Source organism: Diuraphis noxia, unplaced genomic scaffold (genome assembly GCF_037042655.1).
Source record: "Diuraphis noxia isolate RWA-SAM2 unplaced genomic scaffold, SU_Dnox_SAM2 contig0005, whole genome shotgun sequence".
Classification (NCBI taxonomy): domain Eukaryota; kingdom Metazoa; phylum Arthropoda; class Insecta; order Hemiptera; family Aphididae; genus Diuraphis; species Diuraphis noxia.
The window spans coordinates 21,105,122-21,129,361 of NW_028301715.1; the positions used below are offsets into that span (position 1 = coordinate 21,105,122).

Genomic DNA, 24,240 nt, shown 5'->3' on the forward strand with positions numbered 1-24,240 from the left:
CACCCAATTTAGTAAATTATTTTTGAACTGAGAGTAGTAGCGCATGGTTGGTCCCCTAAATAAATTATACTGGACACCTTACGTGTTTTCTTTTTGGGAAATAATATGTTTATGTAATCATTTTAGTTTCGTCAACTATAGGAAATATTTAATTCGCAATCGCAATGCACGAAACTTTATAACCAAGTCAAAATAACACGTACCTTTTTGAAATCTTAGGTAAAAAAAAAAACGTACGGAAGCGTGCGCGTGTGTGTGTGTGTGCGTGTGTTAAAGAGTGCACTTCCGTTTGCTTCAGATTAGAACCATTAGGAATCGTGTTGTACTCGCGCGGTCTCTTCTTATACGGAAGTTAGGTTAACAGGTCTTAACAGTTTTACTGATTTAATTTTCTGTCTTTGTCTATACTACACATGAAAAACATAAGAATTTAGACGTGTTCTCGACCCAACATAATATTATATATACCGATTGATCTAATATATGAAACAATAAGAATTCTAAAAATAGATTTGAGTAATTTTCGTGTAGTCGGCATTTGCGGTGTAGCAGGTGATCTACGGACTCTTTTTAGGTGTATCAGCTATAGGTGACCATCTTTATTGTACAAGGTGTAGTTGGTGATCTACAATTATTATAACCTATTGGCGGATGTGCAGGTAACGCAATAAATCCACTATTTGTTCAACAAAACCTAACTATTAGAATATGTATGGATAAAAAAGAAATACATGTTAGGTTATTAAATTCATTATATAATTAATTATTTTATTTTATTATTTAATTCATTATAATACAAAGCTTTTAAAGTACTGCCAGTTAGAAAACTGCAGTATAAGTTATCTAGTATTTTATTGGTCTCCAACACATGTAATTGAACTAAGCAAGTAAATAAAAGAGATTTTTTAGCATGTCACCACTATACTTTACACGAATAAAGAATTTGGTAAAAAATTTGTAGATTACTTAGGTCCAATTTTTTACGATTTCTTATTACCTTTGGGTTTAAAAAAAAACACTGTTAAATGTAAAGATTTGAAAAATAATAGTATGTACGTAAAGAAGATTATTAAAAATTATTTTCATAGGCATTTTTAAAATCTAAATACATATGTTAGCGCTCGAATGGTATTATATTATTATTATTATTTTATTAGTTGTCGTCGCTCGCTATCTCAGCCATATTATATTATTATCTTTATATTGTAATTGCGATAATTTGTGTTATAAGCAGTCGCGTATCGAAACTTGTACCGAGCACAGCGAGCGACCCTACAGCTATTCGTGTTTAATAAAGTCTTATACAGTCCACTTAAATCGTCAGTCTTTTTTATTAAAGATTTGTTCTCAGCTATTAAACAACATATATATACAGGTAACTGAGACATATTATAATATACTATTTTAAACAACAATGATAGGTAACTATATAATGTTTAACGAAATGTTGGCAACTGATTTTTTCGATAATAATTACAAAAAGTAAATGCCGTGAATTTTTCGATGTACATATATATATATATATATATATATACCATCGAGAATTCTCGTCAAATAACGTATACCCGGAAATTGCCCAACCCTATGTATACATTATGTGACTGTATATTTATTTATTTAAATTTTACAAACGGATGCGCGCAGGAATGAGAGTTTATTTTTTTTTTGAACAAACATTGGCACGGAAACTGTACGTTTGCCGCTGTATGTTACATTCCATCATCTTTATATTGCTCTTAAATTTCTAATACACATTCGGAAGTGCGCCTAAATATATATATATTATACATATAATATACTCTCAAGACAAACATCACGAATTTCGTCGGTCCTTTTTGTTTTTTTTTCGTATTCGAGTTTCAAATATTGAATTCATTATTTTCACCTAAGTTACGTACCTATTTAAACAAGTTAAAAAAAAAAAAAACATTACACAAGGCCTTTCGATTATACGAGACTAAAATAACGCATCGTCGGATGGTAAACAAAAAAGACGATCTCAAATATTTGTCAGACCGATTTTGTTTTAGTCAGTGATGATTTAATCGAAAAAAATTAGGATTATTACGACATAAAATCAACATAAACATTTTCACTTTAATATTGGTAGATAAGGATTAAACTGTATATTTATTAGTTCGAATAGTTCTGCACGTTCGCATATCAATATTGTCCGTATTATTACCGCGACAAAAATAAAAACATAATATCCAAATAAATAATTATTTTAGTCGGTGTTCCTCTCTACGCATATACTATATACAATGATGGCACAGCGATTTCCTCAAACAGTCCGTTATTGCAGTCCGCATGAAAAAAACGATTTTTTTTCGAGAGAGAATTTAAACTTTACAGCGTCAAAAATGTGTGTTAAAATCACCGGAATATAATGTAATTAGTTTATTATATGTATCATTATTAAAATGTTCTGTTCAAGTTGAGAAACGTATAGTCGGCGGCCGACTATTGTGTGCAGATGCGTGACGGCTGCGAGTAAATGCCGAGGTTAGGCTATAGCAGATATAATTGACCGGGTGGGCGCGACAAACGGGTGTTATTGTCTGACTGCAGCCCGGCCGACTATATAGGTACGTTGCTCAACTTGAAAAAATAGCATATATATAATATATGTATAGCTAATGTATATACGACGGGTGGAAAATCTGGATGAGCGTATAATTCTATAACTATCAACCGGATGGACACGCAATCTCTCGCACTTAGATTCGTCGTCAAAATTATAAATATCAGCCACCGAGGCACATGTATAACTATTTAAGACCATACGGAGGAATACAACGCTTTTTTGAAGCGTTTCACAAAAATATACGTTACGAAATAAAAAATTAAACAATTACATCGCTCGCATTCATCATGACCAATTATTATTTTTTATTTTTCGCTCACGTGCCATTTAGAGGTTACGCTGCATCTATCAGAGCTCTCCAAATTTCCCGATCCTCTGCGTCATCCTCAATACTTGCTCCACATAATTATGTAAACTCTTCAATAAGTCGTCCTTCACTCGGTCCAACCACCGCCGTTGTCTCGGAGTTTCTAACAACAGGTTGTTTTTAATTTGGTCTGTTAGTGAGTATACCTGTATATTATCAGCACACCCGCTCGTTAGGTTAGGTTAGGTGTTCATGACGTATATAATTATACATATTTACAATTTTTTTTTTTTTTGTCTTCAAATATTACAAAAATATACCAATAATTTGAATAATTGATAAAGATTTTTGTGTGCCTCATTTATTTATTAATTTAATTTTCCGGATAATTTCCCACCCCCTGCTTCAGTTATACTCACTACGAATATAGTTGCATGGACCGCGTACGGCTCATAGAGTACCTATATGTATATATATATTCCACTGGAAGGGTTTCGAAATAGAATCGACCTATTCGTGCAGCACACCCTTCTCGCATCGCCTCGAAGAGATGTTGCTGTGTACCGATCGCCCTACATCGTCCTTCTACGAAAATAAATCTAAAAATAATCGCGAAACTTGTTTAATATAAAACTTTTTTTATATTAATATAAATATATAAACGGAAATAACCGTACACAACCGTGTTGATGACGTTAACTCGGGTCAACAGCCCGATAAAAGGCTTTTTCGAACTCTCGTTTAATATTATATACAGGGTGATTTTTTAGGCATGCTCACTCCCATTTTTCCCTTTAATACATTTATTCAAATTCTGATATGAGAATGTTTATGTATAGATTTATAAAGACCATATATCCTAAAATTTCTGATATTTTTTGCACTGCCTAAGGGTGAGTGTCTTGTGGCGATACTAACTTCTATTTTTCAAATGAGAAGAGCCTTATTTTTTACTGAAAATTATTTAGCGGATAATTTTTTTTTTCTATCTAACCGGTTTATCTAAATAAAAATTCTAATGAGTATAGTTTCTGAGTTAGCACAATGTTAATACTGTGGATGATAATCTTTAAAAATGGTTTTATAAAAATAAAAAATATTTGTAATCATGTTAGATGTGATATACTTGTATCATTTTTACAAATTATTTATATTGATAAATCAATAATAACGATAATTGTTAACTTTTTAAAATCGTCTAAGCTCCCTATCTATTTAACCCATCATCATCATAGACATATTATCCTTAAAAAACAAAGTTACGTAGCTCAAAAACTCTAGCAAAAAATCTGTTTATAAAAATTATAAAAAAATAAAAAAGGGAAGTACTTTTTTGAAAAACTGAAATCTGTAATTGTCACAGGATCATCCTTAAGTAGCACCACATAAAATGTCAATGATTCGATAAATGGTCTTCAAGTGTATTTAAAGATACAAAAAATATGAATTTTAATACATGTGTAGTTTAACCATAAAACATGATGAGTACGCTTAAAAAATCACTCTCTATAATAATATACGATGTACATATATGCAAGTATGTACATCGTACATTCGTACTTATGTTAGGTAAGGTGCTAGCGTTTTTATTAAACATTAATAAACGATGGCAGCAGAGGAGTAGTAGTGTTCATTCAGATCCTGCTCTGCTGTCGGTTTAAACGAAAAAAAAAAAAAGGTGCTGATTAAATACAAAACATATAATCTTTATGCGCGTGACACATGGCTGAAATCATTAAATTAATTTCAAAAAATTTTAAATGTTCGAGCAAACAATAACATGTTACAACAATAGTAATGAGTACTAATGACTAAAAATTAAAGAAAATTTGTAATTATAATAAAACTTTTTTTTTATCGATGGACACGAAATTAAAAATATTTCATATAATTACGAATTGTACATAATCATAAATAATACAATTTTTTTTTTATATAAAATAGCAATAAATAATTTATAGAAAATATATCTATACTTAAATTTTTAAAATAATACGAAATATTTCATTTTTAGTATTTGTCCAACTTGAAATAAACATTTAACTAAATGTCTAGGGGGGTGGTGGAATCGCATTAAAATTAAATTCGTTGACTATTTGCCTAGGCAAAATTAAGAATTTAATCTGACTAAAATAATATGCCTACGACATAATATATAGTATAATATAATATACTTTTACCTAATGCCTACTTTGCATAATTAATATTATCTCATCATCAGGAGTTGCACATTAATAATTGCATTTAGTCCTTAAAGAATTAATTATATACCAACATCATTCTGCTTATATAACTGAATTATTATAAAATAACGTACTTTGATAACCAACGCGCACGCTTATATAACGCATAAGGAAACGGATCACGAGTCACGACAGTAGTGTACCTGAATAGCCTATCCGGAACGCCGCGTGTCCTTGATTTTATACTATCGTGACTAAAACTTTAAATCGAAAAAAATAATATAATATACTATGAGAGCAAAAAAATGTTCAACATTTCCATAGACGTTTTCAAATTTCAATAATTTATCTTTGGGATAAATATAAATTGGAGATAAACAATTAAAAACCTTTTTTTTTATATTTTAAATTTTTAAAATCAATTTGAATTTTTCGGTTTTGCTCGAATGCCAACCAGGTCGTCGAACAAAATATTTTCTCGTTTTAATGATAATGAAAGTAAAACATTTTAAAATTAATTTTATATTTAGCTTATATTATATACCTATTTGAAGTACATCGTCTGTATATAGTAGTATGACTGCCCTACCACTTGTTTTGGCCTGCACCCTATACACAAGCCGGCATTAGAATATTTTTTAAGACTTTCTAAAACATCAAAATAATATTTTTGACTTGCGTTTAACTATAGGTAGCGAGAAAATGTTTTTTTTTTTTTTGTTTTTCGTCAGATCTTTCTGTTACAACTAGCTATGGTAATTATAGATGCGATCAACGACGCGCATATATACAGGGTGATTCTTTTATCAAACTACACTTATGTGGTGTTTGTGTTTAAATACCACCTAACATACACCCTATAACACACAAACGACAAACACCACTCAACTTTGGGAGGTTATATCTTGTAAACGGATTAACGAAAAATGAAAATTCATTGAAAAAATGGCCTTTTTAGTTTATGAAATTTTAAGTATAGGTTGTCATTTAAAAATCAAAAGTTGATAATGGTTTACCTTATAAGTATGAGGGTGAAAATATTTAAAAAATATCGGTGCAAACCATTTGCGCCCATCACACCTTTTTTATAACCAACTTGCGCCCGAAATATTTTTAATAAAAATGTGTGAAACCCGTGCGACGTTGCCAAACTGTATTCTGGAATACAAGCAATACTACTTATTATAGTTATTACCTTATAAAGTTAAAACTATTGTACATATTATTTTTCCTGTTTTAACTATTTAAAATTTTTATACTTTTATCCATATTATCGAATATCGGTCCATTTTATCTTAATTGGACTTAATGACGAGTGACCACTCTCACTTCTCTCTGTGTATTCCCTTAGCGTGAATTAATTAAGTGTTGTTTATAACTTAGAATTCCTAAATTTAATGTTGGTTATTGTTATATTGACTTATTTTTTTAAACCCAAATTGTTGAAAAATTTATAAAATTTAAATTATATTAAAAAAGACAATTATAATTATTAAAGTACTAATAATTGTATAAATAACAGATTGTAATATAATCTATTAATTTACTTGATTTAAGTCTTTATCAAGATAAATATAATCTATAATAATATGAATCGTTTAAAACGGCAGGTAAAACCCACCGTCCCGCGCATTATTAATTAATAATTATTGAAAATTAGAAAGGTATTATTTTTTGTACGGCCTCATGTGGGCCGTGGCGATGGCGTAGCATTTTGAGGTACAATTGTTCGTAGGGCTTACCGTGATTTCGCCGGCAGCATGTTCGTGCACAGTTATCTGCAGTGGTTTAAAATATAAATTTTTATACCTTTTTTAGACCACATTATTGAAGAATAAAAATCTAGATTCAGTGATAAATTTTCTAAAATTATTCCACTTGAAGGGCTCATTTCAATCCACAAAGATGCATAGATACAGCTCTGAGGTCATCGGCGGTACTAGGCTCTCTTGACAGGGGGGGGGGGCAGAAAACAGTTTAACTATACCGTTAAGTTAGGTATACAATCGTGATTAGTACATATCACAAATTAAGATACTATCTATTATCTATGAAATCGTGGTACATACATAGATAATATATTATCTATATGGGTACATATTATTATATTTTTCGCGCAAATCACTTTATCAGGATTCAGTTACCAGCAAGCAGCTGCATTATGCATATATTACGAGCAAAAGTCGAAATCGGACAAACCTCAGAAATGTCCGGTCAAAACGCGAACTGGCCATAATCCTTGGGCAAAACTTCATATTTCGGCTTTTGACCGGGCAAACCTAGTTATGACCAACCTCATTTGGGCAAAACTGTATACGGACTTTTATCTCAAGGCCTCAAGGGCAAAACTGTAGTGCTTTATAATATACGTTCGCCAATATTAAATACAAATAGTGATTTTTATCGTACGATTTTATTACGATTATAAATGCGCCAATAAACAAAAATATTATTTTTTTATTATTATTTATGTGTATTCAATTATATTTTTACAATATTTTATGATAATTATTTATTTGTATTTAATATTAGTAAAGTTATTTAAGACGCTATGGGTTTGCTGAGATGAAGTTTAATATTTAAATTAATTTTTTTAGTACTTTAATACGTTAATTTTTATAGGAGTACTTAATATCGTTATATTTTTATTGTTATTTAAATGTATTCAATTATATATTTTGTTCAATAATATTTATGTTATGATTATTTGGTTTTGCCCTTACGATAAAAGTCAGTATACAGTTTTGCCCAAATGAGGTTGGTTAGATCAGATTTCCTGGTCAAAAGCCGAAATATGACATTTTGCCCAAGGATTTGGGGGCAGTTCGCGTTTTCACCGGGCATTTCTGAGGTTTGCCCGATTTCGACGTTTGCCCGTAACACATACACTGAGATAATAGATAAGAATCTTATCTCAGTGCCAGCATACAACTAACTATACTACTATACTAATTACTAGGTAATCAAGAAATGATAGCAGTCTTGTAGCATTAATAAAATATTACAATGTAATAATATATGAATGTTATTATTGTAAGCCCGAGGTACGGTCCACAGGAGGGGCAGTTGCATACTCTGCCCCTCCCGTAGTACCGCCTATGTCTGAGGCTATAGTAAAAGCTGGAATGTTATCTATGCCCAAGATTTACATTCAAGTCCAGAATTAATATTAAAAGCAGAAATAAATCTTTGGAATGCCAATTGGAATAAAATAGAAACAAATGTTCCTCATACTGCTGTTATATACATCTCTCCCATATTGTGAAGAATTTTTTCCAAATATCAAAATCCTTTTACAATTATTGGCTACGCTCCCAGTATCGACAGCAACTGCTGAGAGGTCATTCTCGAACTTAAGGAGACTAAAAAATTACATGCGCACAACAATGACTGACTCTAGGTTGAATGGCTTAGCTCTATTAAATATGTTCATACAGACAAACATATAGATATCGACTTGGTTGTGAATGAATTTGCTAGAAAAAAAAAGGAGGATGCATTTAGAGGACTGGCCAATCTAAATTTTAAAATTCATACATTGTATTATATATCTACAAATTAAAAAATAAAAAATAAAGTGGTTATTTAATGTTTTGATTCAATTATTGAATTACGTATCTTCATTAATAATTATAAGTCAAACTCTCTATGTATAATATCCAAAACAAATGCACATTGCAAGACTAATTTTCCTAGCCTTTTAAGCTTCACATTATTAATTTTTTTCCCATAATAACTAATAAAAATGTCTTATGATCATTATACGCAAATTAGCACCCGCCAAAAGAAAATCCTAGATCCGCCCCTGTCTGTCCATATCCCTCGGTGCGCAAATGTACTACTCTATAATAGGGCGCAAATAGGCTGTAGCCAAAAATATATAGTTCTAGGACAAGATGGATCAAAAAATTTTGAAAAAAGTCAATGATGGTTTTTGAAATAACGAGTGTTTTTTGATAAAAGAATCACCGCCTGCAGTATAATAATATAAACCGGTCTATATATTAATTATAGACTTAATATAATATATGTATCATAATTCACAAGTATTAACCTATTAACTTTATGTCGCACACGTTTATTATTATACATTTATCGTTCACGATAAAAAAAAAAAAAATGTTAATATTATATTATAGTAGCGAGGTACCTCTACACATATTATTATATTATAGTTTACGCGTATGATAACTAAAAAATGGCAATTTTCCACTGTTGCAGGATAGTGGCCGTGGACGCGGGACAAGAGCTGTCGCTGCGGTTCGGCTGTCAGTTCTACGAGGTGAGCGCGGCCGAGAACTTCGCTGGCGTGTCGCTGGCGTTTCACTCGCTGTTGCGCGAGACGCGCGCGGTCCAGCTGCTCCGCGGGCTGCCGATCAGGCGCAAGCTGGGCGTGAACAGCGTGTCCAAGGTGCTGGGCACGATATTCGGCAAGAACAGCAGCAAACGCGACCGGAAGAAGCGGCCGTCGCTGAGCATATGACCCGCGTGGGCGTCCGCCGACACGGCCACCGCTGCGGGCGCTCCGAACACGACGCTCACGCTGTGAACACGTACGCGAAGAAAAAGAAGATGTAGAGAGAAAAATCGAAAATAGAAAAATCAAAAAAAAAAAAAAAACAAAATAGACGATAAACAAAATATAAAAAAAATTCCCCTCGAGTTCCACCGCCACCCATCCCCACCACACCACCGCTCACGTCCTCGCAGGTCGCGATTTTGTTACCACTGCCTTCGAAGAGTCGTCCACGTCGTCGTCGTCGTCAATAGCATCATAAAATACGATAATAACAAAATCGCCGCAGGTTTTTGGTACAATATCTGTTGCTGTGACGACGTGTAAAATATTATAGATTTAAATGGCGGCGATGGCAGGACTCGTGTGACGTCCGTTTCCGTTCCGCGGATGATGGGCGACGAGGAGAAGCCGATACAATAATACGGCGAAAGCGTACGTCATCGCGATATGTGCGTCCTATCGTCGAACTCGACGAATTTCGTGCGGGATAGGAGTCTGTCGATGACCTAACTTAACCTACCCGGTCGTCGATGGTCCAAAAACGCGGCATCATTCAAAAGATGGCACCGTTTTGGCCCGTTATTGTGCGCGGTAAATACAAAATTCTTCGGAAAGCCGATGATTCGGTTTTGAGAGAAGCAAACCGCGTGTCTTATATATACCGACGACGACGACTGAATGTGCAAAAACAAAAAAAAAAAATATTTATAAATGAACGATTCGCGTTTCTTGTGCGTGAGAACAAATTTTTCGCCCTTTTGGACTTTCGGTAGAAAAAAAAACAACGAAAATCATACTTACCCACCGATTCGTCATGCGTATACTGATGAGTCTGTCTGCGGGGAACTTCCGGCGGCGGCGGCAAAGTTTCGATGATTACGAAGCACGACAATTATTGTTGTATGTCAATGACTTGCTATTCGTACGCAAAAGTCCACGAAAAGCTGATCGACGAATTATTTTCAAGTATTTTTCAGGTTACTCGGAAGTCGAATATTCCATCCCTCGCAGAATCTCCTCACTACCGCCGCTCACTCATTCTCTCTCTCTCTCTCTCTCTTTTTGATCTCATGAATCAAAGTATTTTGAACGATTATGTTTCATTAACTCAATGTATTATTATTATTATAAGTATTGTCAGTGTTACTGTACGTCATGTATTATTATTGTAGCTTTTATAAAATACATTTAATTTAAAAAAAAAAACTATTCTGTACAACAATTATATCAATTATTATTAAATACATTTTAAACAATTAATTAATCGGCATACCTGACTCACACACACACCTAGTGCCACGTGATTATTCAATGTTTTATATGAATAGTCTACGGAGACATCTTCAGGTGTGCACGGATCATATTTTAGTATTTAAAGAACATATGAATGTCAATTTTTTTTTTTTTGTCAATGTATATAATATTATAATATAATCGTACAAGTGATGTACAAGGATTATTACTTATTAGTATCTAATAGTATCATATTAGATTTGTTGTTAACTATAATTATCTGTTAATATCGACAGCTAAATCGTATACAGGAAGCGTTGTCAAATGTGCAAACCATTTACCGAGATCCGAATTACGTTGGTGTGAGATGTAAATATTATGACACTATCAATTTGAATGGAAATTGAAAAGTGTGAGTTGGTAATTTATAATATTTATTATGTCAAAAAACCCTATTTTATTATTGTCACACTCCTCGTTGCAATTTTTTTTTCTGTACCATTTGAAAATAGTGATAATACACATTCGTGTGTTACCAATGTTTTCATGTACTCAACCTAACTACACTGCATAATATAATATATATTATATTATATTAAACTATACACATTTATGTATGTACTTCTGTGTGTTTTAATAATAATTATTAATTGATGCTGTAGTCAATTGATTTTACATGTATCCATTAAAAATTTCTGCAACTATCGAATTAACAGTATTTCAGTATTTTATTATGTTACTAGTAACGTTTCTGTTCAATATATTATAATATTATACTGTAGACGTTATAAATGCTACGTTATTGTGTAAATAAAGGCATTTTTTATACTTACAAATAATATATATTGTATGTGTCATGAAATGCCGGTGTGTATTATTTCAAATAATAATTTATTTGAATTATTTAAATCATCAATACTTGGTGTTGACGTATTTTAACAAAAACAAAACAAATAAAACATTGTGTTAAAATAAAAAAAATATGATTTAATATTTGTGTCTTTGTGATGCTTAATAAGTTATAAATAATTATGTCTTGGCAGTTAAGAGATCTCCACACAGATGGGTTATAATTCGACCAGTCTATCAAAATATTCCTTCTTCTTAATAGGGTCAGGAATTATCTGAAACATACACATTAATTTACTAATAATATTTGAATTTACATTTGCTAATAATAGTGTGTATAAAAAAACAAAATTGCATACAAATATTTTTTTAACACTGAAATATAAGTGCAGTGTACTTTATACACACTATTTAGGACATGTTGTTTTTTTTTTTTTATAAAAACATTTTTTTTTTAAATATCTGTGATGACTGATGAGTTATGAAAACTATACTGTTTAAACATAATATTAAATCAAATATTATATTTTACTGAGATTAAAAAATAATATTTAACAAAAATATATACCAAATTTAAATCAGAAACACGAGTATATGAAATGAGTAAATTATTTTCACAGTTTGCAAGTTCAGAAGAATTTAATTCATTTTTGTCAAAACAATTAAGTTAAAATGTGCCCTAAAAGTATATCTCGAGAGTAAATATTAAAGTTAGGAACAAAATTAATCAAGATTCTTTTATGAATTTCTGATTTTAAAATAAATGTTAGAATTAACAAGAATATTTAAGTTGAAATGGATTTCAACTATTCTATGAACATAATAGATCATTTATTTTACCGTTTGTTCACCGGGTTTCCAATTAGCAGGGCATACTTCTCCGTGCATATCAGTGTATTGAAATGCTTGTACTAGTCTTAGAGTTTCATCTACACTTCGGCCAACTGGCAAGTCATTCATTGTAATTTGTCTGAGAATACCTCTATTGTCTATAATAAACAGTCCCCTAATACAAATGCGAACAAACAAAAATAAATAGATAATTTTGTAGTCAACAGTAGTATTTGTCTAGATTTTACCTCAGGGAATGACCAACATCGCTCAAATAAACCCCATAATCTTTGGATATTTTATGAGTCATGTCAGACAACAGTGGTATTGATAAGTTACCCAAACCACCATCTTTTCGTGGTGTGTTCACCCAAGCCAAATGGGTAAAATGTGAATCCACTGATGCTGCAACTACTTCGGCATCGATTCTCCTAAATTCCTCAATGCGATCGTTGAAAGCTAATATTTCTGTTGGGCAAACAAATGTGCTGCAAACCAATATAAATGATTACCACACAAGGAAGGTGCAGGGTCAAATTTGTGCACTTACAAGTCCAATGGGTAAAAGAAGAACACTAAATACTTCCCACGAAAATCTTTTAGCTTCAGCTCTTGCAACGAGCCATTAATGACAGCTGTGCTCTTCCAATCAGGCGCTGGTTTTGATACTAAAAACACAGAGAGCCATTAAAAACAGCCTATGACTGATATGAGTATATCATACTAATATTAGTCAGCAAGACTTCCTTAGAGCAGACATGCATTAGTTATTACTCACTCAATGCTTTGGTATACTGCAATTTGTGATTGGTGGATTCAATGGTGCTAGATGGATAGACCGATCCATCAGCAAACTTCTGGCATTTGAACTCATCCGCATTGCCAGTCCCGATGCTATTCAAAGCCAAATATGCAAAAACGAAGTTAGCAATCATCATGTCTCCTCGGCTGAGTATGCGAATCTCTTGTCTGTAGTTGGTATTAAAAATCTAAAATCTATAAAACACCGTTCGGGAACATAATGAAAATGACGTAAAAATAAATATTATAGATTTTCAGGATTTGCTCGAGTTATAACAACTAATAATAATACTTAATATTACTGTCTACTGTTCAATGTTACTACAGTGCAACAGCTAATATTTAATCTGTTTTCGCGTATTGTCAGTACTCAGTTGTCGACAACCGTTTATCGTTGTCAAGTGCTTGTTTTTGTTTGGTATTTTTAAAAACAATTTCTTACTTTGTACCGTTATCAGCCGCAATTTGTGTTGACCACGTGATAACAAAAGTAGGCAGAAAAGAAAAAAACGCAGGAACGTTCATGGTAATAACCACACTCATTATTGAGGTACATCGGGTAAATACCATTATTAAATTCGGCGCCAAGCTACAACAGTGTTAACACTAACGGGATCAAATAGCATGCCGTAGGGTAGCCAGACCACAGATATATACAATAACTAGATAGCTAACTAAGATAGCACTATTGAAACATATTATTTATCCTAAAAATATTTATAGACAGTAATTAATACTAATAAATACTAAAATATATTTATGATTTGTAAAATTATGATCAAATACCCAGAAAATATTATTTTATTATTTTTATGAATTATATTATTTAGATATCATTAATCATTTCAACTTTTTAAAAGTTATGTTAACACTAGGTAGGCCAATTTAATATATATAGTTATTATTATTATGGGTAAAGAGTTAGGGCAAAAAATTTAAAAATTTTACTAGGTACCTATATTTTATATGGAACAGATTTTAGTATTTTCGGTCACACATCAACTATGTTTAATATAAATCAAACATTTTTACATTTCATTTAAATAATACAATAACAATAATATCACATGAGCCATGACAATAGGTGAGTTGCCATCTTGCCATATTGTTTTTGGCCAACGCAGAAAAATTAACGTCAAGCTGGCAAAATGCAATCTTGATCAATTTTAGGTATGCATAAGCAGATCCTGCATAGGTTGTACGCATTACACTACTCAGTACTCACCTATAACGACCTACCAATTCTAAGTTTTTTTTTTAGAGATAAATTACAAAAAATGTAATTCTAAACCTCTAAGGTCTCACCCACACGAGCCACTCACCCATCTCTCAATAAACATTTACTTAGAAAGAGTTCTCTATTATTTCTCTATAGAGAAGACTCAACCTTGAAATCCAATTAAATGAAAAAGAACTTTCGGTTAAGATAACAGCAAGTATATCCAGTAATTTCGAAAGCGGCTTAACTTATATTAATGCCTATTGCATCGATATATCTTGGTAAACTGCACTTTCATAACTTCAAATTATAAAAAACAAACATAGATCATAAATTTCTCAAAAATCATTTGAAGCAAACTTGCGTATTTGAGTTTCATATCACACCGGACAAAAATATGTTATGCAAAAATATAGGTACAAGCGACAAGCCCACCCGTCACATTAATAATCATTATTAATATTATTACAGAATATTTTGTTTTTACCAATTGTAATTACCAATTCATATTTTAATTTTTTGTTCATTGATTTTGTGTGTATACATGTTTAAACTGTTTAAAGTTTAATTTTAATATTATTAAAAAATTGTTTTAAAAACATTAATTTACTATATATTTTGATAATTTATTTGAGTGAAATAATACATGTTATTTTAGTACATAGGTAATTAAGAAAAATAATTAATGATTTTGATTTAGAGGGCCTTGACAGTTCTACATTAAATCATTATAGGGAAAGGGGCCACGACAAAAAAGTTTGAGAAGCACTGTATTATTACAGTAACAATCCATTGGCGTTAATAGGATGCTTAGGGGCGGGGGGAGAGTCTTAGACTGATCTTAAAAATATTAGCCCCCCCCCCTTGAAGTTTCAGGTAATCAATGGATTTTAATGGACCTATACCAAAGAGCTGTAATATTATAAGACCATTTGAGTATGCCATGAGTGACCGAGTGTATTTAATATCAATATCATCGTAACAGTGTTATGTCATCGCATTCTATAGTTAAATAATGATACACACGAACCAACCGCGACTGAACATTAAAAAAAATCACGTGATGGGGTGGAAGTTGCCTAAGCAACACCGATAAACATATTTACCGATTGGGACGATCGTTTGAATTCCGTAAGGCGCAGACGTGTTCCTATATTATATTATATAGTATAGTTACCATAATTTCACTGGCACTATAATATAGTTAAGTGCACATAATATAATTAAACAATGATATTTTGTGTGTATTTTCTTCTGCTATAATAATTTAATTTTTTAGTGTCCCGACGCCTTTTCGCTGAAGAGTCATATCCGGTCTCATCATCATTACAACTAAACCGCAATGTCTTATATTATACTATTTATACTATAATCATTATAGTATAATGCAACTGCCACGGCATCTTTTTCGTTCGGAAGTTCGATAACATTACACTATTGCAGTATTGCGTATGTTTGATTACCTATATATACGCGTATTACACCGAACCGATCCGTTGGAGGTGTGTAATATTATAATTTATTATTATTGTTATTATATAGACTCAAACGTAAACGCAAACGATTGATTGGACTTGAAAAAAATCTGAACAACAACTAGGTACATGCGATTTTCGTAACCAGATTTTGGATGTAATAATATTATACAGGTATGTAGGTAAATTTAAATTATTTTTATTATTATTATACCTACTATTACCAATTATTAGTAATAGTAATAATTACTAGTACCTATTATTATTACCTATTATTATTATTGTAGAATACGTCCTGCTGGTTGCTACTAGAGCACACATCCAAATCATCCATTAGTATAGTACTTTTATCTAATAACATTTTACAAGTACGTAAAATAATAATTATTATTATATTATATAATAATAATAATAAAAGAATTGAAAATTGTCTGAGGAAAATTATTGTTGGGATAAATATTACAATTTTAGTCCTTTAAGAATTAAAAATAATCATATTGATTAACAATTTAAAATTTAAAAAAGTGATCCTTATTTCTAAAAATTCAGTTTGTTTTGCCATAAATTTGATTGCATAGAAATTCAATTGATTAAAAATATATTATGGTCTAAATCTCTAAATAATAATAAACTACCAAACCGACGCAAACATTCCACAATCAAAATTTCAATAAATTCCTTTATAAGAGTAAATTAGAGATGGTCATAGTGAGAGAATCACCTAAAATATATACAATTTTTAACTTCAAATAATATTTAAGAATGTAAATTTTTTAAGACAGTTCAAATTTTCAAATAAGTTTTTGCGTACATTTATATAATATATGCTGAAACTTAAACTAATTTTGATTTGCATGGTATATCTTTTATAAGATATTCATTTCATTGAGATCAAATTATGATGTTTTTGTATCCACTTATTATTATTACCGCGGTAATAGCGCGCTATTAATGTTCGTTATTATGTTTTAAATTTACACGAAAACTACGGAGTCTACTTTTTAGTTTTTAATCATAGATCCAATTTGTAATTTTGAGATGATGAACCGTATTGATCTGCAGACGTTTTATGGAATACTTATGATATTTTCCTATATAAGCCGCGGTGGGGTATAAGTAGAGAAATAATAATTGTTATTTTAGGTTTATTTTTTTGGTTTCACGAATTGAAAAAAAAAATCATTACTTTTGTTGGTTTAGGTATACAATGTGCATTATCTAATTTGTAAAGGTACGCACAAACAATTGCATAGGCACCGTTCGTATACGCACATAGATAATATTATATGAACGCACGCTCACGACCTATTTTATTCTACTTTTATGAACACAACGATTAATGTATATTAATGTTTGTAAGTTTATGCATATTCGTAAATCGTAATGAAATCGTATCATCGACTTTTATATTTTAGTCACCGTTTGAATAATATACCTATACAGCGAATACTGACAACTGATAATGATAATTAATAATGTTTAAATATTACTATAAACCTGTGAACCTGAAATGAGGCTTGGAAGTTGAATAATATAGTTCAGGGGTTTTCAACCTTTTGGGTTCACGATTTTTCTGATTTTGAAAACAATTTATATGGCTCCCATACTTGTGATAATAATAAAATACACAAATTTTTGATCTTCTACAGAAGATGCGGCTTCTTTGATAATAATCGATGACGCCCCTGGGAGCCGTAACACACAGGTTGAAAGCCCCTGCTCTAAAGTTTATAATACCAAGTGAAATATGTATAAGTTTATTAATTGAAAAATCCTATGTACTATGTAATATGGTATATTTGGAAAATATTTAAATGCTTCTGTTATGAATACATGAATAAAAATTGGTAAATTGTATTGTAAAAAAAAAAAAACATTTTTAAATAAATTATCTTCTCGTAGGTACTCAGCAACATTTATTTTTGAAGTAGTCAAAATATAAAAAATTTGTATTTCATAAAGTCTTATACAGGTTAGGTAATATAATACACTGCAATCGGTTTTCATAAAAAAATAAAACTAAATTCCCTAAATGTTAATTGTAATTTGTAATATACCTATTTAGACATAGAATCGTCATCGAAGATAATATATTAACACTTTTTTTGCTTAAGTAACAAATTATTATGTACAATAAAAAAAAAAATTAAATTATATTTGATTTGTAAATAAAAATTGATGAAATTAGTCATTGAATAACGCATTAGATCACAATAATACTGGTAAATAATTCCAATTATTCATATGGAATATTAAGATTTACGAAATTATCAGCAATTTAATATAAAATGTGAATAATAACTATATATTATATCTTTGAATGTTGTATATTCTTCATACTTATAAAAACAAAAGAAATGTATAACTATATACCAACATTTTTCGAGTTACAAAATTAAAACAATTCAATTTCTACTGCATTTTAGTTTATATTATAATTATCATTGTTGAAGTTAATCGTTATAGATTACAGATCTAAGACAAACTGATATTCATATTTTTTTTAGCGAATTAAATATTATTATTGAAGGAAATGAGTTCGGGGAAAAAAATTAAAACCATTGAAAATGAAAGCGATGAAAACTTACCATTCGATATTTACGATTCGAATTACCCAACTAAAACTATTCCTTCCAAAAACAACAGTAGTTATTTTATGGACCCAAAATTGCCAGTACGTAACGCGTCGAATACCATTGAAACTGCATTGGACGAATACAATGTAGACGACGAAGACTTTATAAGTAAGTATATAACTTGTTATTTATTATTAAAAATTAAGTCGTTAAAAACATAAACTACTTTTTCAAATATATTGAAAAAACAAATACGATGCATTTGTTTGAACAGTTTTGTTTAGTATTTAATTTATGACCTATTCCCTCATTTTAGTTTTTAATGTGTATACGGTGTGACTCTTTAGAAGTGTACTTCGCATCAGGCACTGTACTGAAGCCGTCAGACAAACCGTACGATCTGCGTTCGAAAATCTACGAAGCAAACCGAGAATTGGCAAATGACAGTGAGAACAAATTTGTGAACGTGCCCGGAAAAGTCAAGTTTGACAACACTGTCGTGGTATTGGACAGTTTCGAAGATATTGGTATGGTGTTGTTTGTGTTAGCGTTGACACTATAGTTCTTAATAAGTTTAATATAATATGCATTTGGCAAGGCTATTGCCTATATATTTATATGTACAGCCAATATCCACATTAAAATCCATCTACACGCTACACATGAGCCCTGCAGGTTAATTGGGGAGACGACGAGTGTTATTTATATTTGTTTTTAACTTACTAAAGTCATTTATTATTTTTATATTTTTATTAATTGGGTCATTGGGTGCAGGGTGTACGTATTACACATTATTTTAAATGTCATCTGAAATCTATAAATATAATAAATTACTTTTTTTATACTCCTGGTTTTTATATTTTGACAGTGTAGTATAGTAGCTAGTAATACTATGGTATTATTAGTTTATCAGTTTTTACCATCTAAAATTTAGATTTAAATTTATTAAATAATATTATGTTTAATCGTTTTCTATTAGACCTTATGGCTTATACGAGTATATCAAACCATGCTGCCAATGACATACCCAAGGGGGTGTTAGTGTGGGGAGAGGGGGTAGTGTTTGGTGTTGTATTCCCCCGAAAATATTTAAATAATAACAACATTTTCATTAACAATTAATTTTCAAAAAAAAAATTTTAACGTCCCCTCGTCTTAAATATTTATTTAATATTTTAGTAAAATATTATTCACGTGGGTCTATTGATGAACTTAAATAGATGATAAATTTGCACTGTTACTATAAGACATCTTAATAATATTTATAGGTACAGTGTCGATCGGCACGGAAACACTTCAAGGCGCCGAAGTTATTGTTTCCGATCTTCCGATTGATGACTCTGAGGATAAAGACATTTTGGCCAAAATTGATTTGTTAAGAGACGATGATGCAGACGACCAAAATGATGTGGTGTGCAGTTCTACTACCGATAGGACGCAGGACACTGACACAGATGATAAAGCTTATTCAAGCACTTCCTTCAGCAGGAGTTTTTCGTCCGATTCCGACGACCCATTGTTCATAAACGTCATAGAGTCCGGGGATGAGTTCAAAACGATCATGGATCGGAACAATAAAACGCGCCAAGGATCGGCGATTGACGAGCAAGTTACGTACTTCCCGGAACTGTTTACTCATACGCAATACAAGATGTACGAAAATTGTGCGGAAAGACCATTGGAAGACAGTGACGTAAATATATACGTACCCAAGAAATTGGATGCAGAGGAGCTAAGAAACAAACTAAAGGAAATCACCGGAGAGCGTAAACGTGCGGTGCAGGTAGCAGGGGCGTTGAATGACAAAAAAATCGACTGCAGGCCCATGAAAAAAGTCGGTTGTTTCACTTCGCTGCAGAACGTGCAAAAAAAAATCAAGCAAAATATAAAAACAACCGAGAAAAAGATCCAACCGTCATCTGCCCAGATGCAACAGCCGATAATTCACTGCAGTAACAATAACAACAACAACAACAACCGTAATATTAATAAAAATAACAAGGCTCGCGTAACATATTACTTTGAAATGGACCCAAAGGGTAAACTCAAACCACTGAACAATAAGAACAACCGGCATGCAAACGATGAAACGTGTTCTTCGAACAATTCCAATGACAAGTCTGCGAATAGATTCTTCCACATAAATCTGAGGGCGGCGAAAAAAGGGGATAACGCCAAGCCCCGGATCACCAAGACGCCGAACGCGGATTTGTTTCTGGAATTTCAGACGGACAAGTCCGGCAACAACAAGGGAGCGAAGCTAGTGATAAAAAAGAAGCAGTCTACAGCCGGGGAAGAGTTGGAACACAGCCCAATTGGAGGTACCACCAAGAAATCTTCTGCTGTTGGCAGCGGCGATCGCCCTCGTTTGCCAGGTTATAACGGCCTTCGATCCGAGTACGGACTGTCGGCTGAACAGCTGTTAGAGAGACGCAACACAAGAATGGAAAAAGAGAGACGGAGGAAAGAGTTAAGGCAGAAGAAACACGAAGAAGAGGAGAAAAAGAGGGCAGAAAACGAAAAAAATTTCTACAAATGGTTGCAACAAAAGAAACAGCTGAAGAAACACGCGAAGACCATCAGACGCAGTTATCCCATGAACAGATTGACCGTGTCTTCCGCAAGAGTTTCCATGTAAGTTTTTTTCATAAACGCGTAACTATGTATACATACAATATCATTTGTTTGGTTGCATTATTTTTATTTATCTTTATTATAATTATTAGAAATTCTCCACACGACGGTGATCAACGCAAAGGATCGTTTGCTCTGGAAGAGTTATTAAAGATCAAAGACGAGAATACCGGATGGTTTAAATTTTAAAAAAAATATCGTTATTTTCTTTTAATTGGATAAAGATAAAAGATAATTTATATTTTTTATCAGTTATTACTTATTATGATATATCTTAGATATGACTGTGAATTACCTACATGCAATGGTCGAATAACCTACGGTGCATTGAATTTCAGTATTATACACAATGCTATATACTATAGGCAGGAACGGCGCTAGGATTTGCGGGGCCCCGGGCAAAATAAATAACAGTCACATTACATATTATTCAAACAAACTAATCTCTGAAAGTCTGAACAGTATAAAATATCATTTAAGAACTGCGGGGCCTTGATTATAATTTTAAGATCGCGGGGCCCGGGGCAACTGCCCTGATTGTCCCCTACCTCGCGCCGTCCCTGACTATAGGATATAAGTGTATTTAAATGAGATATTTTCAATAGTATTCTATATATGTGATTCTCAACATCTTTGTATCTATCCATCTTTAGTACTATACATACAAATGTTGACTTATGTAACTTTAACTAAAATGCACTTAGATTTTTAATTTTTATAATTAAATTTACATATTTCATCACGAACTAAATAATTTAAAAAACCGCAAAAATTATGTAAAGAGGTAATTCCATATAACCAAAGTAAAATATTCAATTATTATTTTTATAAATGTGCAAATGATTGCTATATTTAAATGTATTAAATTTAATATTTTATAAGCTTAAAAATATTTTATCTATGTTTAACTCGTGAGCTTTTAAGGTTAGGATATTATATTACTATATATTAAATTATTTCACGTTGATATAATGATGTTGAGAACAGCACTATTCTAAAGAATTTAAATATTAAATGTACGCTATGTAAATATATATGGATTGACAATTGATATTATTGAATTATTTATACAATAATTATACTATAATCATATCACTGCCTAATGCCTCCGACTGGTAACTATGTATTCTTCCAACCTGTCAATTTTTTTCTTGAATATTATAATATTTTACATTTTTTTATTGTCACTTTTTATCTAGTATACACAATCACACTTGTATCTCATAGAAAACGATTAAATAATAAAAAATATTAATAAAGGCCATTTGAAAATTCCAAATTTTAAGTTTTATACTTTTTTATAAATATTTGATAATATATTATTCAAAATACATAAAAATACATTTTTGTTATCAACTATTTATAAGTTATGGTTAATGATGTTGAATTCACGTTTGTTATTTTCTTATTAAATACGAAACTATATACTCTGTTAGTAAATAATAATTAATAATGATAATATGTAGACATACAGTATCCAATCAATAGATTGTTAGATTTAACATAGTACAACGTAGTCATAATATATTATACATACTATTATTCATAGAGTATAGATTATATATATATTTTTTAAACATGATTATGTGTTTATAATACTATAAGATTGTATCAGAATCCAGTAAATATTCAATAATTGTAATATTTTATTCAAAGTAGAATAGAGATATTTATAACAATTACTTATTAGTTAACTTAAAAAATAAACATAGTAAGCGTCGATATTTAAGAGTTATAATCGAAATTTAGAATTGTAATTTATTGTTTATTTGTGTGTATGAAAATAAATATTATTTATAGCTGTCACCACAGTCATTAAAATTGTTTAGTTTTCTTGCCTATATTGGTAATTTTTAAACATAAATCTTTATAAATTAGCATATGATAAAGGCAACACCACTGTTGTCAACTACGTGTTAAGAGGACGCAACACACATATTTGTTGTCTTCGTCTTACAAGTGCGTAACATGGTAAGTGTACACTTAACAGCTAGGTCACGTTTAATTCCATTAGCTTAAAAACTAGAGTAAATTGCCCTATTATGAAACTTTGTGGTAAAAACATTATCTGTGTTTGGATGTGGATTTTTTACGATAACTTAGTTTTTAAGTGAGTTATGAGCATTTTTAATTTATGCTTTTTATGTACGCATAACTTGCTACAAAATTTAACTATCGAAAGAAACCCGCGTACAAATATAGATTATTATAAATTATAATGTTCTCAACAACAAGTTTCATAATAATAGGTCTATTTACTCTAATTTTTAAACTAACGGAGCTAAACGTGATCTGATGAACGTAAATTCGCTATGTTAATATATGTTATGAACTTGTAAGATGGAGACGACAAATGGTTGTGTAGTGTCCTCTTAATCTAATTTAATGTTATTGATTTTTTATTATTATTCATAATATCAGTCGGCCGGCACAGTGTATAGGAAATTTCGGTACAACTTGGTGTAAATAGGCTACGGAGAGTATCCCACGCTATTTTTCTATAAAAACAAATTTGTCGAGACACAACAACACACAACAACCAAATTATTAATAAATGCGTTGCTGCGAAAACAACGTGAAAAGTAACACTGAAACCCGAGAACCCGAGTAGAGACAACCCGTGACTTTTTTTTGATAATGAACGACAGATCATTCACGGATTTCGGTGATTGAATTTTTGTTATTTGTGTTAATTAACTACACTGCAGTTAAGTTTTCGTGATAAACTCTTCGACGTGGTCATATTTAAGTATTAATTACTATGAATTCAGTATGAGTTGTAATCGCGATTCTATTTGGTTGTAATAAAAAAATGTTATTACTTACTTGAGTACTCTTGACTTCATTCAGGGGCGTCATTTGGGGGTTGGCAGGGTGTGCGGTTGCACCTCTTACTTTTAGAATGTTACAATTGGCCTGCACCTTGCTGAAGCCTAAAATAATGCACGAGCCGCGAATGCACAATTATTTTTTATAATTAAAATCAAATTGTAATAACCGGTCTATAATGTATGAAAACAATTGAA

At 31.3% G+C, this 24,240-nt stretch overlaps 3 protein-coding genes across 4 annotated transcripts in view; 2 read left to right on the plus strand and 1 right to left on the minus strand.

Moving 5' to 3' along the window:
• Positions 1 to 9,702, plus strand: part of LOC107162017 (ras-related and estrogen-regulated growth inhibitor-like) — a 103,951-nt gene extending 94,249 nt beyond the window's left edge. The window contains exon 6 of the mRNA XM_089228036.1: positions 9,299 to 9,702. Coding sequence (XP_089084162.1) covers positions 9,299 to 9,560 — 262 coding nt within the window. The 3' untranslated portion in view covers positions 9,561 to 9,702. The remainder of the gene's footprint in view (positions 1 to 9,298) is intronic.
• Positions 9,703 to 11,790: 2,088 nt separating this feature from the next.
• Positions 11,791 to 18,732, minus strand: LOC107162058 (peroxiredoxin-2-like). Its single transcript, XM_015508768.2, has 6 exons — positions 18,593 to 18,732; positions 13,288 to 13,505; positions 13,060 to 13,177; positions 12,758 to 12,997; positions 12,519 to 12,684; positions 11,791 to 11,953 (listed from the first exon to the last, which is right to left on the minus strand). The coding sequence occupies exons 2-6, from the start codon at positions 13,445 to 13,447 to the stop codon at positions 11,897 to 11,899; spliced, it is 741 nt and encodes a 246-aa protein (XP_015364254.2). The 5' UTR covers positions 13,448 to 13,505; positions 18,593 to 18,732; the 3' UTR covers positions 11,791 to 11,896.
• Positions 15,514 to 22,940, plus strand: LOC107162016 (uncharacterized). Of its 2 annotated transcripts, XM_015508696.2 has the most exons (6): positions 15,514 to 15,978; positions 16,072 to 16,178; positions 18,512 to 18,748; positions 18,928 to 19,107; positions 19,849 to 21,214; positions 21,307 to 22,940. In XM_015508696.2, exons 3-6 carry the CDS (start codon positions 18,538 to 18,540, stop codon positions 21,401 to 21,403), a joined length of 1,854 nt encoding a protein of 617 aa, XP_015364182.2. In that variant the 5' UTR covers positions 15,514 to 15,978; positions 16,072 to 16,178; positions 18,512 to 18,537; the 3' UTR covers positions 21,404 to 22,940. The 2 variants fall into 2 exon arrangements, with proteins under 2 accessions (XP_015364182.2, XP_089084160.1); XM_089228034.1 differs by lacking the exons at positions 15,514 to 15,978; positions 16,072 to 16,178 and having other exon boundaries at positions 18,609 to 18,748; positions 18,897 to 19,107.
• The last annotated feature ends 1,300 nt before the right edge of the window (positions 22,941 to 24,240 follow it).